Here is a 27,891-nt window from a genome sequence, read left to right as displayed (position 1 = left end):
AAATAAATGAAAAAATAAATTTTCTAAGAGAGAAAGCAGAATACTGTTTTGCGACATGAGTAGGCCTTTTTTAAAAAATAAACCTCTCCTGGATTTGTTTTAGGATCTATAGTTCTGAACTGCAACAGCAAAAAAAAAAAAAAAAAGATGGGGACAGCACATAAAGTGCTGTTTGTTCACCAGGAGAATCGTGATTGCTGTCTCAAAATGTTTTTCTAAAGAATACCACTCACGACCTGTATATATAACTTACACCTCAATCATCTTTTATGGCTTCCCAGGAAAAAAAAAGAATGTTAAAATATAAAAGACTATTGAACTCTGATGATAACATCCTGAGAGCATTAGAGGAGGGCGGGATATAAAGATAAATAAATAAATATATAGATATAAATTTGATAAATAATAACAGAAAAGCTTTCAGAGAGCCTTTGACATTTCTATCTCCATTAATAATATACTCCTAATAGATTTAGCAATGGGCAAAGGACCAGAATTTGCAGAACCATAAGGGGCATGTTTCTTCTGTTTTGATAGGATCAAAATGAGCGTAGCTATCGCATTGTGAAAACGGCTGCCAGAAACACTGATATCAAAGGCTTGAACCCTTTGACTTCCTATGTCTTCCATGTGAGAGCAAGGACAGCAGCTGGGTATGGAGACTTCAGTGGGCCATTTGAATTCACAACCAACACAGGTAATAGTGTGATAATGATATAATGTTCTCCATAATCATTTTCTTTCCTCATCATCTCTTGTCATTTCTAAACAACACAACATTTGCTTTGAGTGAGTATAAATGAATTTCTTTTCCATTTGAAATTTATTCATTTGAAGCTGATGACCTTAGTCAAACAGAGTGGCATTAGCCAGGCCTGTTCTATTACCATCATTCCAGTTAGGCTTCCCAGTCCCTAGGTGGGGGTGGGGGATCCCCTGCTTTTGCAGGCTCTGACCCATCACTGGCCATCTGGCTGGCAAGGGAAACCTCCCCCCCAAACCAGATGTCCCTGCACGATGTTGATGATTCATGAACATCACTTCCAGAAGTAACTTCATTGTGTCAGCAGTGTCAGGAGTGATGCTCTGCTTTTTTGGAAAGCTATGGTTTGTAGTTTGGCCACCAAATGAGAAGGGAGCACTCACTGGAGAAGACCCTGATGCTGGAAAAGACTGAAGGTAAAGCAAGAAGGGGGCGGCAGAGGATGAGATAATTAGACAGTGTTATCGATGCAATGAACATGAATTTGAGTGAATTTAGGAGGATGGTGGAAGATAGAAGGGCCTGGAGTGATGTGGTCCAGGCCCTCCTATCTGGGTTATGAAGAGTCGAACTCAACTATGTGACTGAACAACAACAATGGTTTGTAATTTTTTTTACTATAGAAAAAACAGGGTGCCCAAAAAAGTAGGGTGTCTCCCTGACATTGCTGGCGCTCCCTGACATCTCTTTTGGAAGTGACATCAGCATGTCAACATCCCCACTCAACCCCAGAACACCCCCCTAAATCCCCCCGCTGGCAGGAGGAAGGCACCTGGACACTCTACCTCCAATCCTACTTTCCTAATTAATCAACAGTGTACTAAGAACAGAATTGAATATGAGCTTTCCTGCTTTAGGCTGCTTCCAGCTAATATAAGGATGGGGAGTCAGCAAAGAGCTTCTGTTTGTCCCTGGGCCTGCACACAGAACTAAGCTTACTGTCTGATTGGGGCTGTTGTGTGGTGAAACTGCTCTTGTTTGGTTCTCACTGTTGGGTAGTTGGAACCTTGTCATGGTCTTAGATGCCAGTTGACAAATCCAGGGAAGAATTTTACTTCTTGAGCAGGTTGGTTAGAATGGGGTTTTCCCCTTCCTCATGGGGAAGCATATGAGGATAAATAGTTGTTTTGATATGTCTTTGATGACAGTAACAGGTACATACAGTGTGTATAGGAACCTGCAGAAAGCAAGGAGAAAGTCCCATAGAGTTTATTTTCAGTGATGCTCCTAATAGAGTTGCACAATAGTCAGTGCCTCCCCATTGGGATACAAAATGTGTGTTTATCTATTAAAACATTTATATCCTGCCTTTTTTCTCTTGGTTCAAAGCAGTAATAATCACATGTGCCTGCATGTGTTGTATGTGCTGGATAAATACTTAAATAGCATGACTGCATCTTGAGGTAACGGAAGAAAATGCTATAGCTGTACCTTTTTTTATTTAATCCCCATTGCACAGTGCCATTTTAATTAGTTCAGGTTGGGTCTTTCACTGTTAACATCCCTCAGGCAAGGCACGTGAAAATGTGAAGTGCACTTTCCTACTGCAGACAGCTAAAAACATCTTGTTCTGTTTGAGTCACCTAGTTGCTCATAGTCAAGGAATGAGCATCTGTTCCATTTTAAATCAAATAAAGAGGGAAGCAGTTCAGTGGGCACTAAATCAACCATTATACTCTCATAGTAAATGTGAAAGGGAGAAGAAGGGGAGTCCTTACTCTCAGAGAGTTCCCCCCAAACCATTATTGAGCATAATGCCTTTAACTAATTAAGACCCTCCTGGAAAATTATGTCAAATGAATACCTAATGAAAAGCCTGAGAGGGGCTTTGAGTAGTATTGCAAACTGCCTGTGCACTTCAAACACCAAAGGAAGATTGGCCTGTTGTGATCCTATGTTGTTTTCTACCGTAGCATAACCACAGAATGCTAACAGATACCTTTCCTATTCCTAGTTCCATCTCCCATCATCGGTGAAGGCACTAACCCCACTGTCCTTCTGGTCTCTGTGGCTGGCAGTGTTGTTCTTGTGGTCATTCTCATTGCTGCCTTTGTCATCAGCAGGAGGTAAGAATTTAAGTTCCCCTTCTTTCCTCTCTCTCTTTCATGAGGAAGCTTTTTTGTCTCCCCCAAACAAAGCTGAATTCTTTAATTAGCATCATAAACAGTGTATTTGCATCACAAGCCCCCCGCCTGTGTTGCTTTGATCTTCTCAACATCACTACCACAGCAGCATGTAATGTAATGGTAATCGTTCTAGAGCTATTGGCCCTTCAAATGCAAAGCTGAATTCGAGTAAGGGGGTGGGGCTGGGAGGTTTTAAGATGCCAGCCAACAACATGAGATCTGAAGAGATTGTAATTTGGTGTAGGGTTTAATGAATGCATCACTCTGAGCTCACTATTTCTCAACTATAAGTGCTATGTGGGGGGGGGGGGGAGAGGGGGGACAATTGCCTGTTTGTAAACTCCTGCTTGGAGAAAAGCAAGGATTTTCTGATTGTTTCTGCATGGGGTGGTTGTCTCTTGTGAAGAACACAAAAGAAAACATATGAATGCTATAGCTTTGTATGAAGTGATGCACCAGACGGGTTAAACTTTTCCATCATGAGCTTCCCCAACACCAGAAAACAAACTGTTGGCTTTCTTAAGTGTAAATATGAAAAAAGAATGGTTTGCCTTGCCAATATTGTAAAATATGTAAATAAATAAATCCAAGGTCCTAGGAGAAAAGAAAGAACAAATAAAATGTTGTCTTCTTGAATCCCAAAGACTGCCAACAGGCACATTATTTGAGACACGAAACCCATCTGCAAGGATGGGGAAGGAAGAATTTGGTGGAATTTGAGTGGGGGGAGGGACTTCAGTGGGGTATAATGCCACAGAGTCCACCTTTCAAAGCAGCCATTTTCTCCAGGTGAACTGATCTCTGTTGCCTGAAGTTCAGTTATAATAATGGGCAATCTCCAACCACCACCTGGAGGTTGGCAACCCTAGTTCTACCTAATTGGCCAGAAGAAAACCAGCTGACATTTCATTCTTGTTGCCAGTAAGTGCATTGGGATACTGAAAAAGCTGAGTTGGGCACTAGACCCTTAATGTTTTACTGTAGATAGATTACATATTGTTTCATTAAACATATTTGTTATTTTAAAAAAGCCCACTCACAACTACCTGCATTTAGGTTTTTGTTGTTTTTACAACACACCCATACTTTGTTCCCCTTTCTCCAACACTCACACACCATATTTTTAAGTTTTCAAAAGATAACAAGCATATATTCTGCTCAATTATTTCTTTCCACATCTTCTTATGTCCTACCCACCAAAAAACTGTCAAGCAGTCAGAATCAATTAAATTTTATTCAGCAGTGTTTTAAAAACTGGTAGAAGTTCTTACTTCTTGTTGTGCTTTTTTTGGGGGGGGGGGGGATTATTTCTTAAGTAATGGAAAGAATATGTAACAAAATCCCTTCTCTTCAAGTTGTTTTTGTTATTCACGCATTAGCTCCAAAGCACTTCTCACCTAATGCCAAGTGAATGGATTTCTGAGTTTTTGTTCCTTATTTGGATTGTCATTTGGAAACAAATCAAAATAGAAATCTTGTGCCACTGATGTCCATTGAGAAAGTAATAAAATTCAGTTCATGGGCTGAATTGGGATAGTATATTGTTCATAGGTTCATGTTGTCTGTATTAACAGAGATTTTGGCCTTCTTCTCCCACATATGCAACTGTTGAAATGGTTTGTGTGAATGTGGGTGGTAAAATATCAGATTGCTGTGGTTTATGTGTGAATCCTGCACCCAGAGGGATGGGACTAATTGAGCCTTTTTTCACAAGAAGCATTTCACTGGAATTGTATCATAAAATGGCTGCCATGAAACTCTGGGTGAGAAGCTTGTGTCAGGTCCAACTCAAGAAATATCTGAGGACTTTGGGGGTGGAACCAGGAGACTTCCCCATTTCAAATAAATAAATAAAAATAACAGCAATGCAGTTCCCCTGAATACAGTCTTCATTTCCTCATCCTCTTTTTTTGCCCGTTTTGTTTCCCAGCAGCTGCACTTCCACTAAATTAAGTGAACACACTCACAAAGCAACCAAAATAAACGGTTTGCATGGTCATAATTTTGTGATCTCTCTGGGGCGATGGTATCAATAGCTTTACTCATCAGAGTTGCTTAATGTAATAATCTGTTGTATTTCAACCAATTTAAGGAGAAACAGGTCTAGGGTTTGGAGTTTTCTTCTATCCCATACTCAGGTTCTACTTAACTCTTTAATGTCCCTTTTACCATACAAACGGCTTCTGAAAGGAATGCAAAATGAACAGAGGATTGTGCTCTATTTCTTCCTCTCTCACACACATGGCTCTGCCTGCTCACCACCCCCTCCCGAAACTTCAGTCTCACTGAGATTTAAAGGAAAACACACACATTCAAAAACACAAGCAGTTTGCAAATTTCTGAACCTGCCAAGATGGAAAGGCACATCGTGGCTGTTGGGGCATGAAGAATTTATTGATTTTAGGTCACCCAACAAGCTTCCATGACAGAGTAGGAATTCATACCTGGATCTCCCACGTTCTAGTCTGATACACTAACCACTTTACCACATTGGTTCTATCCCTTTGCCGGCCTTAGACAAGCATGTTGAGGCATTCCCATCTCAAAACCTATAGCATTAATCTCTCTTATAATACCTCATTGAGGATAGATCATTAAGTATGATATCAAAGTGCAATTTCCACATTCAGAAATAGCATACCTCTGACTGAGGGCACAGACCATGATGGAAGGCTTCATGACTTGCTTTCGGCTTTTAGGCTGACTCCTATTGGAAACTCCATGGACTCTTGACCTGTTTCATCAGGGACTCTATTCTATGACTAGAGCAACATTCCTTCCCATTTACTCTCTAACTTTAAATTGCTTTCTCATCTTTTTTTAAAGAGCAGTTAAATCCATGTTGTTATAATATCTGATAGGTAGTCGTTCACTATAATGGATTTCTGTGGGTGTTCAGCTGGTTCACCAGCTTCCATGCTGACAAAAGGAAAAGAACATATGAAAATGTAATACAGAAAGAGAGGTTTATTAAAAGCCATTGCAACAGAAAATAGCATCGCTAGGCCTCATGACTTAAATTCCCGTCTGCTTTTATTGATCGCTTTATTATTTAAGGCAGGATTGATAGTGGGATGCATTGGATTTCTAATTACGAGTCACCACCTTGGAGAATTGTGCCTGTCGAGTCGCTCTGAGATGATTCCTATGGCTTTGAATTTTTTTTTTTTTTTTTTTTGCAAAAATGCCACTTCCCAAGGCTGATAAACACTGCCCGGTGATTGGTCCTCAATGGATCACTTTTTAGAAAATGAAATGTCAACCCCTTGCCCTCCTATTGATTCTCTTTAGTATCGGCCATAAAGCTGTCAAAGGAAAGGCTACTGGGAGCCAGGTAGCTGACAGTCTTGCCAGAACTGATGCGCATCCTGCCAGCATTTCTTCTGCCTCAAGCTGTCTTCTTAGTTCTCTCTACCTAGAAAGGATTCAAATTGGACAAAAAAAATAGAATAAGGAAGTTCATAGTAAGAATGGATACTTGGTGTTACCTCTAATGGGGAAGACATAAAAGAAAGAAAACTGCAGAAGGCTCATGGATGTTTCACAAGGCATCAAAAGGGAAAAGGATAGAAATATCTAGTGAAGTACATGAATTATTAATCTCTGGACACCTCTATGAATTCTGTGGGTCTCACAGTCTTGTTAAAGATGTGCCCGGCAGCTCCATTAAGAAAGATAGTCCTAGGCTGTGATCACACACACTAAATAATGCACTGGCAGTGCGCTTTCCAACTGGATTTTACTGTGTGAACTGGCAAAATCCAATCAGAAAGTGCACCGAAAGTGGATTGAAAGTGCATTATTTAGTGTGTGTGATCACAGCCTCAGAGACTCTTTCCTAGAGTCAAATCAAAGATGCTATTAGCAGTTTGTGTTCATATTAATTATACAGATTTTCTCTATGAAAATGTGCATTTTAATGTTGTCTGTGCTGTAATTAATAATCCATTTGTTTAATATAAGATTTTTTTTAAAAGCTAATTGTTCATTGAAAGGTCATGAATGTTCAAGTGATGCCATATTACTGAAACATTATATAAAATGCTAAATTGGTTATTTTATAATGCACAGTACTGATTCTGATGTGCCACAGAAGCAACACATACCGTGTACATGAATTTTCTCACGAGAAGTTACAAGCTTTTCAAGTGGATCACCATTGAGCGGAAAAAGAGAAAGCCATGATCAGAATGCCTCCAGTGTGTGATCTGTACTTTCATAATTGACAGTATTCTCCTCATCTTTGTTATTTCAGTTATGATCTTGCTCATTGCAACCCAAATGTGAATGTCTGTTTGACAGAATCAGCTCATGTATGCAGGAGTTCAGCTTTGGATCCTCCTAGAATATTGGCAGGTGCAAGGAGACACAAACCAAATCCCCCCTTCCCTTGCAGCCCAGAAGGCCCTCCCAGTGCTCCCTCTGGAGGGAAAGCAGACATGCCCCCCCCAGGGTAAGGTTGAGGAGGAATCAGGAAGACATGATGAAAAATAATCTTCTTTTTGCACCTGTGGAAATTCTAGGAGGGATCAAAGCTGTATGTGCTTATTTTCCAAGTTGCATGACAATGTTCTTTGCACTTATGCAAATCTCAATGGTAATGCGTGTAGCACCCATATGAGGGATCTGGCTCTCATGGATAGGTACCTCAATGTGACTGGAGCCTTGTTGTAACCCGAGTGGTGTTTAACTTACATGCCCCTAAGGATCTCAGATTTGGGCAGTGGCAAATGTGAACCTGCCATCTGAGTCAGCATTTTCTATAATGTAGTGAAATGTTAGTGCAAGCCTTCTTAGATTAGAGGATGGATAGTGGGGTTTTTTACTGTTTCAGATCAGATTCTTTTTAAGCATAACTGCTTGAAAACAACATTTTTGCATGCAACACTATCACCCCAGAATTAAGTGTGCTGCCTTCTGGATAAAGAGTGCCACCCACCTTACCTCTTGGTTATCTAATTACTTCTTTAGGAGACCTGATGTCTGTTCCTTCCACAGCAAAATGATTCAAAAATAACTTTCAAAGAACATTCAGGCCAGAACAATGCTTCAGAGTGTTTTTAAAAAAGGAAGTGAATAGTGTGGGAGTTTGTTTTCGTATCTAATTGGATGATATTTAACTAAAGGGCATTTTAATTATCACAGATCAGTGAAATCAAAACGTTAAGTCAAAATACTTAGAACTAAGTGGTTGGAGTTCCATTGATTCTCCCACAAGGTTGTGTTTTAGCACACTGCATTGGTCACGTCCTTGTGACTGCACTGAAGTCAGCGGTTTCTCTTAGTTTTTGTTTCCCCACACTTCAAATGTGAATGCAAAAGGTGCCAGCTTTCATGGCTTGGCTAGGACAGAAGCATGTGAGGCTCCTACTGTTTTAGCACAATACCTGCTAATACCCCTTGGCTCCCACATTGCCATTTGTGGAGCATGCCTGTCAGATTTAAAACCTACCTTTTCTTTATCTCAAAGTCCCACCTGTAGACTGGTCTTCATCCCAGACCCCTGCAGTTTCTCAAAGCTTCTGTGTTTCTTGCCTGCATCCCACCTCCCATTTATTCACTGTCATCCAAATCCCTGTAATTATGGAATTGAACACTGTGACAAAGGTTTCTTTCTGTCAATTCAGGTGAGCTATCTGTGAATGTCAGTTTGTGTTTGACATTCCTCCGGCCTCCGGAGAACTTCCCATACCCTAGTGACTACATAATGAGTTGAGGGGTGTGGAGCACAGAGGGAGGGGAGTATCTTTTTCAGGGCAATAAGCCTCAGCAGTTTCCCTCCCTAAGCAAAAGCTCTACAGGTGACAAAGGTAATACCACAAGGAATAGTAGGTTTGGAAGCCTTTATTAGAAGCTAAATAGGCTGTAATTAGGGGGCTGGAAAGTATTTGTTGTGCTTCCTTTTAGCTACTCCCTTCTTCAGAACTTTGGGAAGTTTTTTCCCCCTATAGTGCTTTTGTGTTTAAGCATGTGAAGCAGGATTTTTAAAGTCACTCTTGTGAAGCATATCTGCTTTCCTCGCCCCCCCCCCTTTTGATCCTATATATTCTGGTTAGCCGGATGTGAAATTCACTATGTATATGTATTCAAGTCAGTTGCAATAGACATGGTAATTCTGTTAGAATCAATTAAAATGTGTAACTTGTAGATTGTGACCATAGGCCTAAATATTTCCTAAATATTTGTCTTAGTGTTTCTGTCTTTAGTACAGTGCCAGTTAGGTGCTCATGAAATAATTGGAATCATCTCCCATCACTTGCTGATATGGAATCAGGATTTAAGTCTGTCATGGAGTCCATATGTCTGTATTAATAAATAGGAGATGATAAGACCATTGAAAGAATTTAAGTCCTGATACTTTTAGAGAGACTGGATCAAATTTTGTTTCGATTTTTCAGATGTATTGGCATTTATCCAACCAACCAGCTTTGAAGACTTAATGGTACTAAAGACTTCAAAAGATGGGGCAGCAATCCCCATAGATTTCCCTCTCCTCTTGAAGACTCTTATTTTGGACTTTATGCTGTTTCTGAGGGTCTACTGACCCCGGAAATAAAATTCCAGAGGGTCCAGTGGGATCCAGGAGAAAGGAGAAAATCCCACTCCACAAAGACTGGTTGGTTAGATACACAGTGCTGTTCTCAAAGTGTTGTCCTTTAATTTTGGATTATTAGGAATTATATATAATGGTAGTGGTGGTTATTATTTCATATTGTTGGCAAATTTACATGGTGGAGCCATCAATCTAAACTTGCTACCGAAGTCCAAGGAAGTCCTGATATTGGCATTAATATGAAAAGCCACATGTTCCCACAGTAGAGAGGGTCCAAAAAGAAGAAACAAATCCCATTTGGGGAAGTCAAATTATAATTGTGAGTTGGGCTTTGAGAATTTCCTTGTCTGACCAATCTAAACTCTGGGATCCTGAGAACTTATGGAGATCTGGAACAAACAGAACTTATTAAAAGCAGTTCTTAGTCATGTGAATAACTCTCTTTTACCAAAAGCCTTCTTTATTAAATTCTTTTAAATCTATGCTCATATTGTTTCTCAGAGACCTTTTTCAAAATTAAAGTTATAAATATTAGGAATATATCATACATTATAATAATGTGCAGGCTTACTATTAATCTCTAAGATAATATGTTATTAATATGCCCATGTGCAAAGTAAAAATAACTTGATTAGGTATATATTTGCAGTTAGCAGTGAAACCAGATTGTGCTTGCAAACCCATCATTTATACATGCTTTGTAAATTCAGCCATATACAAACTTTTAATTGTTCTCACAAACCTGAAGTCATAACTCCTGTCAAGTCTGGTAACAGAATTTTCCCCATTTAAGGACAAAATGCATTGGGGTGGCGGGGGGGAGAGTAACTGCCTTTTCCTAGAATGTTTGGCTGTTTTCTTTGGCAGTGGCAGCTACTGCAGGATTAGGAATGTGACAATTCTTTGTGCTACAGGTAGGTCTTGGGTAGTTCATCAGCCACAGCAGCAGAGTGAACAAGTTTTGGCAGGTACAATAATTCAAGTCTTAGCAGGTCAAGAAGACACTTGAGTTTACTACGTAAGATATTTATTTTGATTTGTAATGCTCTTTTTCATTCCAACAGACGCAGCAAATACAGTAAGGCCAAGCAAGAAGCAGATGAAGAGAAACATTTGAACCAAGGTAAAAGGCAGTGATGCTTGGTTATCCGATCTGGTTCACAAAGCATATCTTGTGTTCAGCAGGGGGCGGGGGGGAATGTCATCCCCTTAGATGTGACTATCACTGCATTTCATTGATTTGCAGCTTTCCTCAACCAAAGCTGAATATTTTGGACTTTATTAATATGTGATATGGTTTAGCTGGATGTTGTTGTGTGTAAATTCGTTGCTTTTGTCAAGGTATATACAGATACTCTATCGCTAGCAACTTCTTTAAAAGGCCCCATCTACTTCCCTCCCTCAGAGACAAGATTTTCCTTCCATTTTTCTTTCTTTTTACTGACCGAGCTCCTCTAGTAATGTGTTTTCTTCTTTGCTGAAGAATCCTGGCTGTCCCACACTGTCACAGTATGATATTTTGGCTGTGGGCTCAGTCCAGGAACCTGAGGGAAGAAGCCCACTTTAAAGTAAACAACCTAAATGGCACTCAAGGCATTTTGTAATTCAAAATAACAAAATAGTTTTAAAATATTAAAAATAACAAAATAAAAGGGGAAAGGTCAGGTGAAATCAGGGGTTGAAATTTCTGAGGTAAAACCAGTACATGCACAGACTTTAGTTCTTATGTTTCAGGCTAATGAAAGTTTCTTAAGCTATTCACAGTTACTTAAATCTTTATGTTGAGAGGCTTTTGTTCCAGTCTTTTCCCAAACACTCCTAAACATTTTATTTAAGTATTCTCTGTCTCTTTCGGTTCCCAGAAGGCTGGTACACTCTCTCCAGTACCCAAACCCCTTCTCTTGAAACACCAGTACTCGTATTGAGTTTTTAACTGACTCATATCACTAAAGGCAGTTTATAACCACACCAGAGCAGGGATCTCTGCACACTTCAGAGCTAAATCCTTGGGTAGGGAAACTCTCCTCTCTATAGAAGATCTATCCACTTTCCTTGGCCCAAATGGGAGTCTCGGTGTAATTACTCACTCATCCTTGCCAACTTTCCCCAGTTCTCCTATCTATATTAAACTGCTCTTAGTCAAGGCTGAATTCCAAAACTGTCAATACTTAACTTATCTCAGCTACAGCTAAAATCAGACTGAATTCTCAGCATCCAGTTAAGATATCTTTCTCTGCTCTGCTGATGCTATTCAATCAGATCTCATGAACAAACTATCATTCAAGGCTCTTTGGCTCTGTGAAGAATTAACTCTTCACAGTCCTTTATCTGCTCACACAACACTTCTAAGCTTTTAGAAGTACAATCCAATCACAGCAGTACATCATGTCTTTCTTTCTTTCTTTCTTTCTTTCTTTCTTTCTTTCTTTCTTTCTTTCTTTCTTTCTTTCTTTCTTTCTTTCTTTCTGCTAAATCACAAGCTTTGTTTTAAATTTGAAGTTCAAGTACAAGATTCAAAAAAAATTCTGGAGCCATTTCTAATTTTAGGAAAGGTTTTTTTCTGGAATCAAGGTACATGTAGTGGGAAGGGGATGAGATTGCCTTTTATTCCTTTTATGTGGGTGAAACTCTGGAAAGAAAGAAAGAAAGAAAGAAAGAAAGAAAGAAAGAAAGAAAGAAAGAAAGAAAGAAAGAAAGAAAGAAAGAAAGAAAGACTTTTATCCCTCTTCTTTCCCACATGCAAGTCTCTTCCACCCAGTAATAACCTTTTCTAGGACTGGAAATGGCTCTGGAGGAGGGGGAGGGTGGAGACATTCATGCAATCCTCAAACCTGGAAATCACAGGATGCAACCCACTGACTGTACAGGCATAATGAGGAGAAAACCACTTCACTGTTAAGCTTAGGGAATGTTGCTCTTCATGGAACACAGATGGTATTACTTTCACATCTCTTTTTCCAGTATTGCATAATTATGATTTTAATTTTTTAATGTATGTGTGTGGGGTGAAATGAGGTTGTAAACTTTTTGGCCGTGATCTAAAAAGACATTTTGCACAATCACAAGAAATGCATACCTATACACTATTTTCCTGCCATTTCTTCTTCTCTGGCTCCCTGAGACACAATTTTTATTACTTGGAAGAGCTTTTACAGAGGCTTGGAGTTTGGCAACAAGAGCCAAAGCACCCGGAACAGTACTAGCCCATGCACAAATCTGGCAAATGGACACCTGCTAATCTCAGCCAGTATATTTAAACATATACATATATACACACATACGTTTCTCATAGCCAGGAAAGCACAGACTGCTGGACTGAACAGCTGTGTTGCTGCTCAAAAAATGCAAAACACATGAAAATACTTCTTATGTATTTACTTGCTAGGTGTCATTACTGTATTGCTATTCCTACTGCACAATGTGAGAAAGCTTTTTTGCTGGAAAATGATCAGCATTTTGCCTTTTTCAGATGTGTTTTTCGTGATTTCCAAGATATTCTCCCCCCCCCCCCTTTGTTGAGATATCCTCATCCATCCTATGATTTGCTTAAGTATAGAATTTACAAGAATCAGTCATTCTGGATATATCCCTCTTGTATAGACAGAAAGAATCCAAAAGAAATTTTATCCAAAATGTACTTACTTATTCTAGCCCCTAAGGTATCCTGTTGAGAATTCAGGCTTACTGTGTAAATTCAAATAAACATAATATTCTTTGTTAGAGACCTTGTTTTTAATATGGAATGGAATTCATATAAGAATGAATTATCTATTAAGATAAGATAAGAATGATTATCTATTAATGTATATGAACAGAGGGAAATCACAATATAATACAGTACTGAATACTTTGAGTCTGGACTCCCTCAGCTATCTGGATACATACCAGAGTTTTTTCATGCTTGCTTATGTGGATCAGCAGTTATCAATAATGCATCTTTGCATTGTAGGTGTTAGAACATATGTGGACCCCTTTACGTATGAGGACCCTAACCAAGCAGTGCGGGAATTTGCCAAAGAAATTGATGCATCCTGCATAAAGATTGAAAAAGTCATTGGTGTTGGTAAGTTTCGGGACACTATTATGTTAGCAGATAATGGATTTGTAACGGTGATGCTTACTGGAGTATCATCATGACTTAAGATGAATCAGCTAATGGGTTTAATGGAGCTGTTGTACAGAGATCGGTGTTGGTATAAGAAGAGGCCAGCATGGTTAACAAACAAAGTAATGGAAGCTGTAAAAGGTAAGAAGGACTCCTTTAAGCAGTGGAAAACCAGTCCAAGTGAGATTAATAAAAGGGAACACAGGCAGTGGCAAATCAAATGCAAGACTGTGATCAGGCAGGCAAAAAGGGACTATGAGGAGCATATTGCAAAAAACATAAAGACCAACAATAAAAATTTCTTCAAATATATTAGAAGTAGGAAACCAGCCAGGGAAGCAGTGGGGCCCTTGGATGACCATGGGGTAAAAGGATTACTGAAGGAGGATGGGGAAATGGCTGAGAAGCTGAATGCATTTTTTGCCTCCGTCTTCACCGTGGAAGATGAGAAGTGTTTGCCCGCCCCAGAACTACTAATATTGGAAGGGGTGTTGAAAGACCTGAGTCAGATTGAGGTGACAAAAGAGGAGGTCCTACAACTGATAGACAAATTAAAAACGAATAAGTCACCGGGTCCGGATGGCATACATCCGAGAGTTCTGAAAGAACTCAAAGTTGAACTTGTGGATCTTCTAACAAAAATCTGTAATCTTTCATTGAAATCTGCCTCCGTTCCTGAGGACTGGAAGGTAGCAAATGTCACCCCCATCTTTAAAAAGGGTTCCAGAGGAGATCCGGGAAATTACAGGCCAGTCAGTCTGACTTCAATACCGGGAAAGTTGGTAGAAACCATTATCAAGGACAGAATGAGTAGGCACATTGATGAACACGGGTTATTGAGGAAGACTCAGCATGGGTTCTGCAAGGGAAGATCTTGCCTCACTAACCTGTTACATTTCTTTGAGGGGGTGAACAAACATGTGGACAAAGGAGACCCGATAGATGTTGTTTACCTTGACTTCCAGAAAGCTTTTGATAAAGTTCCTCATCAAAGGCTCCTTAGAAAGCTTGAGAGTCATGGAGTAAAAGGACAGGTCCTCTTGTGGATCAAAAACTGGCTGAGTAATAGGAAGCAGAGAGTGAGTATAAATGGGCAGTCTTCGCAGTGGAGGACGGTAAGCAGTGGGGTGCCGCAGGGCTCGGTACTGGGTCCCATCCTCTTTAACTTGTTCATAAATGATTTAGAGTTGGGAGTGAGCAGTGAAGTGGCCAGATTTGCGGATGACACTAAATTGTTCAGGGTGGTGAGAACCAGAGAGGATTGTGAGGAACTCCAAAGGGATCTGTTGAGGCTGGGTGAGTGGGCGTCAACGTGGCAGATGCGGTTCAATGTGGCCAAGTGCAAAGTAATGCACATTGGGGCCAAGAATCCCAGCTACAAATACAAGTTGATGGGGTGTGAACTGGCAGAGACAGACCAAGAGAGAGATCTTGGGGTCATGGTAGATAATTCACTGAAAATGTCAAGACAGTGTGCATTTGCAATAAAAAAGGCCAACGCCATGCTGGGAATTATTAGGAAGGGAATTGAAAACAAATCAGCCAGTATCATAATGCCTCTGTATAAATCGATGGTGCGGTCTCATTTGGAGTACTGTGTGCAGTTCTGGTCGCCGCACCTCAAAAAGGATATTATAGCATTGGAGAAAGTTCAGAAAAGGGCAACTAAAATGATTAAAGGGCTGGAACACCTTCCCTATGAAGAAAGGTTGAAACGCTTAGGGCTCTTTAGCTTGGAGAAACGTCGACTGAGGGGTGACATGATAGAAGTTTACAAGATAATGCATGGGATGGAGAAAGTAGAGAAAGAAGTACTTTTCTCCCTTTCTCACAATACAAGAACTCGTGGGCATTCGATGAAATTGCTGAGCAGACAGGTTAAAACGGATAAAAGGAAGTACTTCTTCACCCAAAGGGTGATTAACATGTGGAATTCACTGCCACAGGAGGTGGTGGCGTCCACAAGCATAGCCACCTTCAAGAAGGGGTTAGATAAAAATATGGAGCAGAGGTCCATCAGTGGCTATTAGCCACAGTGTGTGTGTGTGTGTGTGTATATATATATATATATATATATATATATATATATATATATATATATATATATATTTGGCCGCTGTGTGACACAGAATGTTGGACTGGATGGGCCATTGGCCTGATCTAACATGGCTTCTCTTATGTTCTTATGTTCTTATGATGTGTGAGATAGAGGTTTATTCATGGTTGGTCTTTTAGATTGTTTCTTTCTTTGTAGGTGAATTTGGTGAGGTCTGCAGTGGTCGCCTCAAGGTGCCAGGCAAGCGGGAGATCTGTGTTGCTATCAAGACTCTGAAAGCAGGATACACAGACAAACAAAGAAGGGACTTCTTGAGTGAAGCCAGCATCATGGGACAATTTGACCATCCCAACATCATCCACTTGGAAGGGGTGGTTACTAAATGTAAGTAGGTCATGATCTGTCACCAAATGCGTAACCATTCCTTTCACTAGAGCAATTTGAAAGTCACTATGAAATTAAATCAACATAAGGGTACTCTTCTTGCTGTGAAATGACAGATGGAGCAGATTCACCAATAGCTGATAGGAGGAAATCAGAGGAGGGCTAGCCATTAATCTTGTTGTCAGCTATAAATGGTTTTATGGTTGCCGCTGATACCCTATCTCTGCGCAACTTGTGCATAATTTTACAAGGGAACACAATGCTATAAGGTTTTGGAGGGAAAGGGGAAGTGTGATGGAAGAATGTTTTTCTATGGAGGGTTATTCACCTTTTCATTGGTATGCCAGGTGGGTGTTTTTGAAAGCCGGTTGGAAATGTCTTTTTATAGGATGGATCAAAGTGCCAAATGCATTTCATAACAAAGGTTGAGTGGGCCAAAGGTGAAGGTGATTGAAAGTGATTGTTACTGATTGATTAGGAGTGGCTGTGTTCCCCACCCTCCTTGCATTGTTAAGCTGCACCTTGCCAGAGGCTGAGCACATTTCAGAGAGCTCAGAGAGAACAGAGAAGCTCTGAGATAGAGCAGAGAATAACTGATATAAGGGTGAGCAGCTGGGGAAGTTGCTGAGAATTCCTGAGTTTCTGTGACTGCTGAAAATTCTGAGTTTGTGGTTTGCTGGGGAACTGCTGTTTGTTTGGTTGAGTGGGCTAAAGGTGAAGGTGACTGAAGGTGATTGTTCCTGATGGATTAGGAGTGGCGGTGTTCCCCACCCTCTTTGCATTGTTAAGCTGCGCCTTGCCAGAGGTGCGAGCCTTTGGCGCGAGCCAAAGGGCGAGCGCTAAAGGGATCTTGGTATGTGGCTCTTCGCCTGGGGGCTGTATAAGGACCAAGAATCCAGATCCCTATTTTCCTTGTGCTCCCAATAAGGTAAGTTGACCCTCCAGAAGGGGAGCCACATAAACAAACAGGATTTAAAGGGGACTGCATATTTAAAAAAAAAAAAAAACTATCATGAAGGTAGAATGCCAGCAGGGGGGTGGGGGCTTTCCAGTGCTTTGCACTGAGTGTCACATGTATGACTATCTGCCCACAGGACAGAAGTCTTGGGTGTGTGCTCGATGCAAGGAGCTCCTGGTCCTCAGGGAACGAGTTCATACCCTTGAGGCCGAGGTGACTGCCCTGGAGAAGCAGAGACAGTCAGGCACTCGAAGACGTAGTAGATGAGCCCCGCTCTGAATGTGCAGGGAGCATAAGGGTCGAGCCGGAACAGGGCACCTTGCTAAGGATAAGGGGAATGCGCCCTCAGAAGGGACCTCTTCTTCAGTTGGTGAGCGGGAATCCTTTCGCGCCAAGGAACCATCCCTGGGCAGGGAGAGAGGGGGGGTCTTGGTAGTTGGTGATTCGATCCTTAGGCAAATAGATAGCGGGGTGGCAAAACTGTGTACTGACAGTATGGTGATTTGCCTGCCTAGTGCAAAGGTAGCGGACATTACGCGTGTAGTAGATAGGCTGATAGACAGTGCTGGGGAGGAGCCAGTGGTCATGGTGCATGTTGACACCAATGATGTGGGGAAATGCAGTTGTGAGGTCCTGGAGGAAAAATTTAGTCTGCTAGGCGGGAGACTTAAGGCCAGGACCTCCAAGATAGCCTTCTCAGAAGGGAGGGGGGATTGCAACATTGGAGGGAGGGGGGATTGAAATGTCATACGGATTAATATTGAGATAATTAAGAAATAACTAAGTTGTATAACCATATGATATCAATAAATTGTTAAAACACCAGAAGTGCTACCTGTTCCACGTGCAGGGCAGGAGCGACAGGCACAAATTAGAAGTCTCAATGTGTGGATGAGACGATGGTGTAGGGAGGAAGGGTTTGAGTTTGTTAAGCACTGAGATGCTTTCTGGAACAAACGGGAGCTGTACAAAAGAGATGGTCTCCACTTGTCCTCAGATGGAACCAGGCTGCTGGCACTTAAAATCAAAAAGGTGGCAGAGCAGTTTTTAAACTAAATCTTGGGGAAAAGCCAACAGGAGATGAAATGTCTCTGGTTCGGGAGGACTCATCTCAAAGAGATGAAGGGTTAGCTGTTACTTTTCTACCGGGTAATGGATCAGAGTTGTCCGCTGAGATGGTGACAGACAGTATGGACTGTCTGCCAAAGTCTCGAGGTGGCAGGAGGAAGGTTGAGGGCCTAGCTTGCCTGGAAAATTATAGATGTTTGTATGCAAATGCTAGAAGTGTTCGAAGTAAAATTGGTGAGTTGGAATGTTTAGTGTTGGGAGAAAACATAGATAATGAGGAGAATCAGTGGGACATGGTGATTCCTGAATATAAGTTATATCAGAAGGATAGGAAGGGAAGGGTTGGAGGTGTGGTGGCTCTGTATGTCAGAGAGGGCATACGGTCCAGTAAGACTGAGATCAGAGAATTAGATTCCCTTCTAGAAATGCTTTCGGTTGAAATAGAGGGCCCAAAAGGATATTTAACTATGGGAGTTTGTTATCGCCCACCAAATCAAAAGATAGAGGACTGTTATAATATGATGGTAGGATTAAAGATAGTGGCTAAACGTAAAAACTGTGTCGGAATAGGTGATTTTAACTACCCGCAGATTGATTGGGTCAATATGTGTTCTTGTCGAGAGAAAGAGATTGAGTTTCTTGATGCTCTCAATGACTGTGCTACGGAGCAGATGGTCTCAGAACCTACCAAGGGTGGGGCAATCCTGGATTTGGTCCTAAGTAATGCCCAAGACTTGGTGAGAGATGTAAAAGTGATCGCACTGCTTGGGAGCAGTGACCATAACGTTATTGATTTCACCATTTGTATACATAGTTGCCCCAAAAGACCAGCACGACCACATTTAACTTTAAAAGGGGTAAATTCTCTGAGATGAGGAAGCATGTGAAGAGGAAACTGAAAGGAAAGGTAAATACAGTCAAAGCTTTGGGGAAGCTTTGAGGCTATTTAAAACTACAATCCTAGAAGCTCAGATAAAATATATACCACAAGTTAGGAAAGGCACAAACAGGTATAAGAAAAGGCCTGCATGGTTAACAAACAAAGTAATGGAAGCTGTAAAATGTAAGAAGGACTCCTTTAAGCGGTGGAAAGCTAGTCCAAGTGAGATTAATAAAAGGGAACACAGGCTATGGCAAATCAAATGCAAGACTGTGATCAAGCAGGCAGAAAGGGACTATGAGGAGCATATTGCAAAAAACATAAAGACCAACAATAAAAAATTCTTCAAATATATTAGAAGCAGGAAACCAGGCAGGGAGGCAGTGGGGCCCTTGGATGACCAAGGGGTCAAAGGATTACTGAAGGAGGATAAGGAAATGGCTGAGAAGCTGAATGCATATTTTGCCTCCGTCTTCATTGTGGAAGACGAGAAGTGTTTGCCCGCTCCAGATCCACTAATTTTGGAAGGGGTGTTGAAAGACCTGAGTCAGATTGAGGTGACAAGAGAGGAGGTCCTACAACTAATAGACGAATTAAAAACTAATAAGTCATCAGGTCCAGATGGCATACATCCAAGAGTTCTGAAAGAACTCAGAGTTGAACTTGTGGATCTTCTGACAAAAATATGTAATCTTTCATCGATATATGCCTCCGTTCCTGAGGACTGGAAGGTAGCAAATGTCACCCCCATCTTTAAAAAGGGTTCCAGAGGAGATCCGGGAAATTACAGGCCAGTCAGTCTGACATCAATACCGGGAAAGTTGGTAGAAACCATTATCAAGGACAGAATGTGTGGGCACATTGGTGAACATGGGTTATTGAGAAAGACTCAGCATGGGTTCTGTAAGGGAAGATCTTGCCTCACTAACCAGTTACATTTCTTTGAGGGGGTGAACAAACATGTGGACAAAGGAGACCCAATAGATGTTGTTTTCCTTGACTTCCAGAAAGCTTTTGATAAAGTTCCTCATCAAAGGCTCCTTAGAAAGCTTGAGAGTCATGGAGTAAAAGGACAGGTCCTCTTGTGGATCAAAAACTGGCTAATGAATAGGAAGCAGAGAGTGAGTATAAATGGGCAGTCTTTGCAGGGGAGGATGGTAAGCAGTGGGGTGCCGCAGGACTCAGTACTGGGTCCCATGCTTTTTAACTTGTTCATAAATGATTTGGAGTTGGGAGTGAGCAGTGAAGTGGCCAAGTTTGCAGATGACACTAAATTGTTCAGGGTGGTGAGAACCAGAGAGGATTGTGAGGAACTCCAAAAGGACCTGTTGAGGCTGGGTGAGTGGGCGTCAACGTGGCAGATGAGGTTTAATGTGGCCAAGTGCAAAGTAATGCACATTGGGGCCAAGAATCCCAGCTACAAATACAAGTTGATGGGGTGTGAACTGGCAGAGACTGACCAAGAGAGAGATCTTGGGGTCGTGGTAGATAACTCACTGAAAATGTCAAGACAGTGTGCAATTGCAATAAAAAAGGCCAACGCCATGCTGGGAATTATTAGGAAGGAAATTGAGAACAAATCAGCCAGTATCATAATGCCCCTGTATAAATCGATGGTGCGGTCTCGTTTGGAATACTGTGTGCAATTCTGGTCACCGCACCTCAAAAAGGATATTATAGCACTGGAAAAAGTCCAGAAAAGGGCAACTAGAATGATTAAAGGGTTGGAACACTTTCCCTATGAAGAAAGGTTAAAACGCTTGGGGCTCTTTAGCTTGGAGAAACGTCGACTACATGGTGACACGATAGAGGTTTACAAGATTATGCATGGGATGGAGAAAGTAGAGAAAGAAGTTCTTTTCTCCCTTTCTCACAATACAAGAACTCGTGGGCATTCGATGAAATTGCTGAGCAGTCAGGTAAAAACAGATAAAAGGAAGTACTTCTTCACCCAAAGGGTGATTAACATGTGGAATTCACTGCCACAGGAGGTGGTGGCAGCTACAAGCATAGACAGCTTCAAGAGGGGGCTAGATAAAAATATGGAGCAGAGGTCCATCAGTGGCTATTAGCCACAGTGTGTATATGTGTGTGTGTGTGTGTGTGTGTTTGTGTGTATATATTGTTTTGGCCACTGTGTGACACAGAGTGTTGGACTGGATGGGCCATTGGCCTGATCCAACATAGCTTCTCTTATGTTCTTAACAAGACTGCAACACCGTATGCTTGAAGTCTTAAGGCATAGATGTAGGGAGAAGGACTTTCAAAAGAAAATAATCTTCACCCTTTGTCTGAAACATGTTTGTGTGGCTCTTTTTGATTTTTATCCTTGCTACATTTGCTTTCATTTCAAGGAACACCTGCCAAGCTTATATCCTTTTTCCATCTCCTTCCCTTTTCACATCTTAATTAGCATTCATTAAATCAATGAACTTTAGTTGAAGTATGAATACCACAAAATCCAACCACAATGGTTTTCAAACCAGAACTGCAAGACACCTGTGAAACTTGTGTTGATCAGACTCAGAAAAGACCCACATCAAAGTTTGCTGCAAATATTGTTTAAAAGCCTTGCTTCTGAAATATGGCTAAGTGTAGCTGTAGAATAGACTACTATTGTTAACAAGAAAAAAAAACACCTGTTTAGGATTTTTTTTAGAATTCTGGGTCTTCATAAATTAATTGGTTTGTTTAATTAAACATTTGATTACAGATTTTATGTTAATTTGGGGATGGGAATCTCTATCTATCTTGGAAGTTATTGAACAAAGGAATGTAGAAGTCAGAAAAATATTTAGGATCTCTTCTACATTGGTGCATTGTGGGAAAGGCATACAGCAGAACCACTGATTCTGTTTGCAAGTGCTGCATCTTTTTTTCATTTGCCAATACTAACAAAATGGTGGGGAGTTGTGAGTTTTTTCTGCTGTGGCAGTGGAACTCCTGAATATTGACAGTCTGTACAAAATCACATTCAGATGTCACAACCAAGCTCTGGGGGTTTTTTCCTGCTATTTGTTTCTGCTATTCTTACATACTCTGTCCTCCCTCAAACATAGGGAACCTTGAAACTCCAGTTTACTATGATGCTTGAATGCAGACACCTGAGCAAATTGGAGTTTGTTTCCTTCTCATACAGTAGTGGGATTGAAACCATATTTCAAACCCAGTTTAGAATCCAGTTTGTGGGAAGGAAATGAAATCCAATTTGCTCACTTTCAAACATCATAGTAAATTAGAGCTTGGAGGCATCCCCAAATAAGGAATTTTTCGATCACGCTCTTTTCATGAAGAGAAGGGGAGGTGAAAGCAGAAAAGATGACACAAGCATGAAAATAGACTGTACTCTCAGGGGTGGAATTCTAGCAGGAGCTCCTTTGCATATTAGGCCACACCCATCTGATGTAGCCAGTCCTCCAAGAGCTTACAAAAAAGAACCTTGTAAGCTCTTAGAGGATTGGCTACATCAGGGGCGTGTGGCCTAATATGCAAAGGAACTCCTGCTAGAATTCCACCCCTGCCTGTCACAGACAGGTTTGTCATGGCATCTGAATGCAGCAAATATCTTCAAGACACCCATTTTCCTACGGACAGATTTGGTAGGAACAGAAATAGCATATGCAGCTAATGCAATCCAGTCTAGCTAGCCTTCATGCTGGAGAAAGAGCATTCAGAGGTCCAGTCCAACGTTCTCCGCAGTGTCAACTGCTGAACAGGCTAAGGAAAAGGATTTTTTTTAATTTAAAAAAAAACTTCACCAGGAGTCTAAAACAATCCTTGTATAATATGGCTCATTATGTAAACTATACAGCTGTAAGAAATTGATTAATGGATTGTAGTGAGATAATTGTCTAAAAACATTTTAATGCACTAACAGTAATTTTTTCACTATTTTTGTCTATGTATAATTGCTGAAAATACACACCGTTGAACCCTGTCTCTAGATATTTTGTTCAGTTCATTATAAGGATTTGAGGAGGGGGATTTAAGCAGCAGACTTAGTTGCAAAGTTCAACAAATAGTTCATTTCAAGCATTATGGAAAGCAAAAAGGAGGAAACCCAGTGGTGAGGTGTTGTGGTGTGCTGCCTATCAAACCCTGAGCACCTCCTATCAATTTGTCCCAAATCGTCCCCAGTTCCCCATATCCAATTTCCCCCAATCTTTTCATTAAGTCTTGTCATCGTTAGAGAACTGATTTGGGCAAGTGTGGCTTAAGCTATTGCTCCCCTACATCCAGCTTAAGCTACCCCTCCACTGCACCTGCTTCAGGTGAGAATTTTGCTGCTGGTGTCATGTGATTCATCATGTGGCCCAGGTCACACAATGCTATCATGTGGCAGTCCTGTGCACCTAATGCTGGTGAAGTCAGACATGGGGTGAGGCAAGGAGAATCCTTTTCAGTCAGGTCCAAGATGCAAAAAGATGAGACTTTGCCACTAAGTGCCACTAGCTAGGCCCCCTGAATTGTCCTATGCAGCCATAACAGCTAGGACTTCTGAAGCATCCTATGTGGCCATAATTCCTGGCTACTGCCCTGCCTTTAGTGTATAGTTAATACTGTAGAGGTTGATGCTGCAACTCATACTGAATTTAAAGGATTTAAATTTAAAGGATTAAATAATTTAAAGGATTTTAAAAAATCTAGCAGTACAATCTGGTTTCCCAGAAGGGAGACCCATTAATTTAAGATTGCAGTCTAAATTAAGACTAGTATCCTAAATAGAGTTACACCCATCTAAACCTATTTATTTTAATGTACATAGAAGGGTGTAGGACTGCACTGTTATTTTGGTTATTAATAACCAGAGTCAGATTTTTAAATGAGATTAACTTCTCCAAGGGAGTTGTGACTTCCTTTTAAATATTTGGCTTGGCTCATGTTCCTGATTGATATCAGTATTTACTATACAGGCATTTTTAGTGCACCCTTTCTGCTTGGTTCTTTCATATTGGGAATTGTGAGTGGTGAATGGAATGATCATGTCTTGCAATGTACGTGGTTTTTTGGTGGAGGAATGACTACTTACTATAGTCTATTTGTCTAGTCTGTCAGCCGGGCAAGACTGTAAGTACCAACAGGAAACCATTCTTTCATACCCTGGAACAGTGGAAAAGACCCCCAAAATTGCCTATATGTGTTTATGAAGTCTGCTTACTTCTTCATGGCCACCTTTACAAATGGAAAGTATTTCTAAAATTTATGAACAAGCCAAGCACCCCTGTTATCAGGAGGCAGACAGAAATGTGGAACGAATTTGGTAATCGTATTTGAGGTTTATCCCCTAATGTGAAGTTTGGTGAAATTATGGTGATATTGAGTCATAGATACATTGGGCAAATAACTTCCTCAGTTTAGACCCCCCCCCCCTATTTTTACCCTGCACGATGCCCAATAAGTTAATTGAATTATAAATGGAAGATTCCCCAAAAATCACTCATTGCTATTACTATATTATCTTTCTGATTATTGTAACAAGGGGTAGGGGGAGACAAGAAATCATAGGAATTGTGGACAGTTTGGTACTCTAGCCCCCCTGCAGTAGTCCCTAAGAGACTGGTGCAGACTGCTTTCTCCTCACACACATCCCTTTTCTCTTTAATTTGTCAGTATTCGGGCTTTTCTGTAGTATTTTCAGTCTCCATCAGGCTATTTTTTTCTCTTTTGGTCAATTTATAAACTGCATCTTTCTGCATACCTGGTGTGTTCCCTTGTATTTGAGTGTCCTGGTTTTGCCAATTTTGCAATCTCTTCAGAGGCCAGCTGTTTACTGTTTGGTATAAGTGATTAAGCAGTTATATAAAGACAAAGTAGTTTGGTGTAGTGGTTAAGTGTGCAGGTTTGATTCCCTACTCCTCCACTTGCACCTGCTGGAATGGCCTTAGGTCAGCCATAGCTCTAGCAGAGGTTGTCCTTGAAAGGGCAGCTGCTGTTAGAGTCCTCTCAGCCCCACTCTCCTCACAGGGTGTCTGTTGTGGGGGAGGAAGATAAAGGAGATTGTGAGCTGCTCTGAGACTCTGAGTGGAGGGCAGAATATAAATCCAATATCATCTTCTTCTTCAAAGCATTTTCTTGTTTCAGTCTTTTATACTAGGTCAGTTTAATTAAAAATACATTGTCAAGGGAATCAACTGAAACTGAGATAGAATGGCTTGCCTATGGCCACACCTAGCAATTTCACGGGAAAGGAAAATTACAAGCCAGAAACTTCCTAATTCTGCTCTCATTCTCTTGGTCACTATACTAAACTACCTGATTTTTATATGATGTGCTCACGTCTAAGAAGTAAATATTAAGATTAATATGCAGTAATTTCCCTCTTTGTGCACACACACATACACACACATTGTTAAAACCATGGGATGAAGATGAAGGTTCTTTTCTTTCTTTTTTGGTATTTTGTATATTATTATTATTTGTTTATTTATATTCTGCCCATTCTCCCATAGGGGCTCAGAGTAGAGTACAACATAAATAATAAAATCACAGTAAAATCACAAACAATAAAATCACAACAACATAATAATAAAGTCAATTTCAATATTCAGTGCAACAAAATGGTCCAGCAAATGGTGTAGCAGGACAATACAGCAATCAGCACAATAGGATAGTACAGTAGGGGAGGCCAATTGATCTAGTGGATAGATGCCCGCCACCTCACCTGAATACCTGGCGGAACAGCTCTGTTTTATAGACCCTACAAAAGGCTAACAAGCCAGGTAGGACCTGGATCTCCATAGGGAGCTGTTTCCACCAGGTTGGGAACAGGACCGAGAAGGACCTGGCCCTGGTAGAGGCAAGATGAGCATCTCTTGGGCTGGGGACAGTCAGCTTCTCTTGGGAGGCCGAATAAAGCAACCTTCAGGGCATATATGGGAAGAGACAGTCCCATAGGTATGTTGGTCTCAGGCTGCGCAAGGCTTTAAAAGTCAAAACTAACATCTTGAAACAGATCTGGTACTCTATAGGCAGCCAGTGCAGGCTGTGGAGCACCGTTTGCATGCTCACCCATACAGGTGATGTAGTCAGCAGGCGAGCTGCCACATTCTGCACCCTCTGCAGTTTCTGGATCAGTTTCAGGGGCAAGCCAGTGTAGAGCGAGTTACAGTAATCTAATCTGGAAGTGACCATTGCATGAGTCACTGTGGCCAGGTCTTGGGGGGACTGATATGGTGCGAGCTGTCTGATCTGCCGTAGATGGTGGAAGGCAGACCTGGCAGCCACCATGACCTGGGCCTCCATAGAAAGTGAGGCATCCAGGATCATTCCCAAACTCTTCACCTGTTGGGTCGGCACTAAAACAGCACCATCCAAGGCTGAGAGTTGGGTGCACAGCCCCACCCCTCCTTGACTCAGACACAGGACCTCTGTCTTGGTTGGATTTAGCTTCAGCCGGCTCTGCTGTAACCATCCTGCTACAGCTTTTAATGCCTCGGACAGGTGTTCAGGGGCAGAGGATGGTCTACCATCCATCAACAGATAGAGCTGGGTGTCATCAGCATACTGGTGACAACCCAGTCCAAAAATTTGGCAATCTGTGCAAGGGGGCACATATAGATGTTAAATAATATGGGTTAGAGAATAGTTCCCTGTGGCACTCCATATATAAGCAGGTGTCGCAGGGAGGTGTGCTCGCCCAGCATCACCCTTTGTCCACGTCCCTGGAGGAAGGAGGAGAACCATTGCAAGGCTACTCCTCGTATTTCGGCGGCAGTGAGGCAGTGGATCAATAGATCATAGTCGACTGTGTCAAACGTTGCTGACAGGTCCAGAATAATCAGCAGCACTGACCCACCTTAGTCCAGATGTCTTCTCAGGTTGCCTGTCAGGGCAGCTAGTACCGTCTCTGTTCCATGGCCTGGGCGGAAGCCAGATTTGAATGGGTCCAGGGTGGATGTTTTATCCAGGAAAACCTGTAGCTGCTCCGCTACTGCCTTCTCAATTGTCTTTCCCAGGAACGATTGGTTCGAAACTAGATGGTAGTTAGCTAGAACCATAGGGTCCAGCAAGGGTTTCTTCAAAAGTGGCCGAATTACCGCCTCCTTTAATTTCTCTGGGAATGCCCCACTTGTCAGGGACAGGTTAGCAATATCACCCAGAGAAACCCTGATATCATCCTGGCAAGTCTTCACAAGCCAGGATGGACAGAGGTCCAGGGGGAAGTAGTAGGCTTTACTGCAGCCAGGATCCTGTCTACATCCTCCAATGTGAGTTGACTGAAGCGGTCCGGTATTGAACCGTGCGACGGCCAAGGGGCTTCCAGTTCATGTACTGCATCAACTATGGCTGGGAGGTCCTGGAGGAGAGTCAACATTTTATCTGCGAAATATGTCACAAAGGCCTCAGAACTGATATCCAATTCCCTATCTTTTTGGTTGCTCGATGGCAACATTGTCAGAGACCTGAGAATTACTCTAAATAATTGAGCTGGATGTGACTTTGCAGACTTTATGGAGGCCATATAGAAATTTTTCTTAGCGGACTTCACAGCCTTCTCATAGACTTTCATAAGTGTTCAATAAGAAGTTCTGGACTCTTCGTCACGAGCACACCACCACACTCACTCTAACCATCTAAACTGTCGTTTCATCCTTAGCAAGTCCAAGGAATACCAGGGAGCTGCCTTGGTACAAAGTAAAGAGGGGACCAGAGGGTGATGTCATCGATGGCAGTGGAGAGCCGGGAATACCAGGCCTCCACAAGCTCATGTAATGACCCACCAGGGGGCATTGGATTCCACAGGGCCTATTGAAACCACTCTGGGTCCATTTAGCTCCACAGGCAAGCATAAATCCACTTGCTGCCTAAACAGGACTGGAGTTCCAGCTCCAGCTGGACTTTCACAGCATAATGGTCTGACCATGGAACAGCATCTGCCGTTACCAGATCCACCAATATCCCTGCCCTGAAGATCAGATCTAGCGTGTGCCTGGCCTGGTGTGTGGAGGCCGATTCAAATTGACTGAGTCCCAGTGTCTCCATGGACGGCACCAGGCCC

General features: G+C 41.6%; 1 protein-coding gene across 1 annotated transcript in view; it reads left to right on the top strand.

The window, feature by feature from the left end:
- The window catches only part of EPHA4 (EPH receptor A4), a 253,169-nt gene that overhangs the window by 195,160 nt on the left and 30,118 nt on the right, over positions 1-27,891 (top strand). Inside the window, exons 7-11 of the mRNA XM_060242183.1 lie at positions 538-697; positions 2,718-2,829; positions 10,507-10,565; positions 13,392-13,505; positions 15,802-15,987. Of these exons, the coding sequence (XP_060098166.1) occupies positions 538-697; positions 2,718-2,829; positions 10,507-10,565; positions 13,392-13,505; positions 15,802-15,987 (631 nt within the window). The remainder of the gene's footprint in view (positions 1-537; positions 698-2,717; positions 2,830-10,506; positions 10,566-13,391; positions 13,506-15,801; positions 15,988-27,891) is intronic.

The sequence above is a fragment of the Heteronotia binoei genome, chromosome 6, assembly GCF_032191835.1.
Source record: "Heteronotia binoei isolate CCM8104 ecotype False Entrance Well chromosome 6, APGP_CSIRO_Hbin_v1, whole genome shotgun sequence".
Lineage (NCBI taxonomy): Eukaryota > Metazoa > Chordata > Lepidosauria > Squamata > Gekkonidae > Heteronotia > Heteronotia binoei.
Note: the sequence above shows the minus strand (reverse complement) of the source record. Positions and strands in the feature narration are given on the sequence as shown.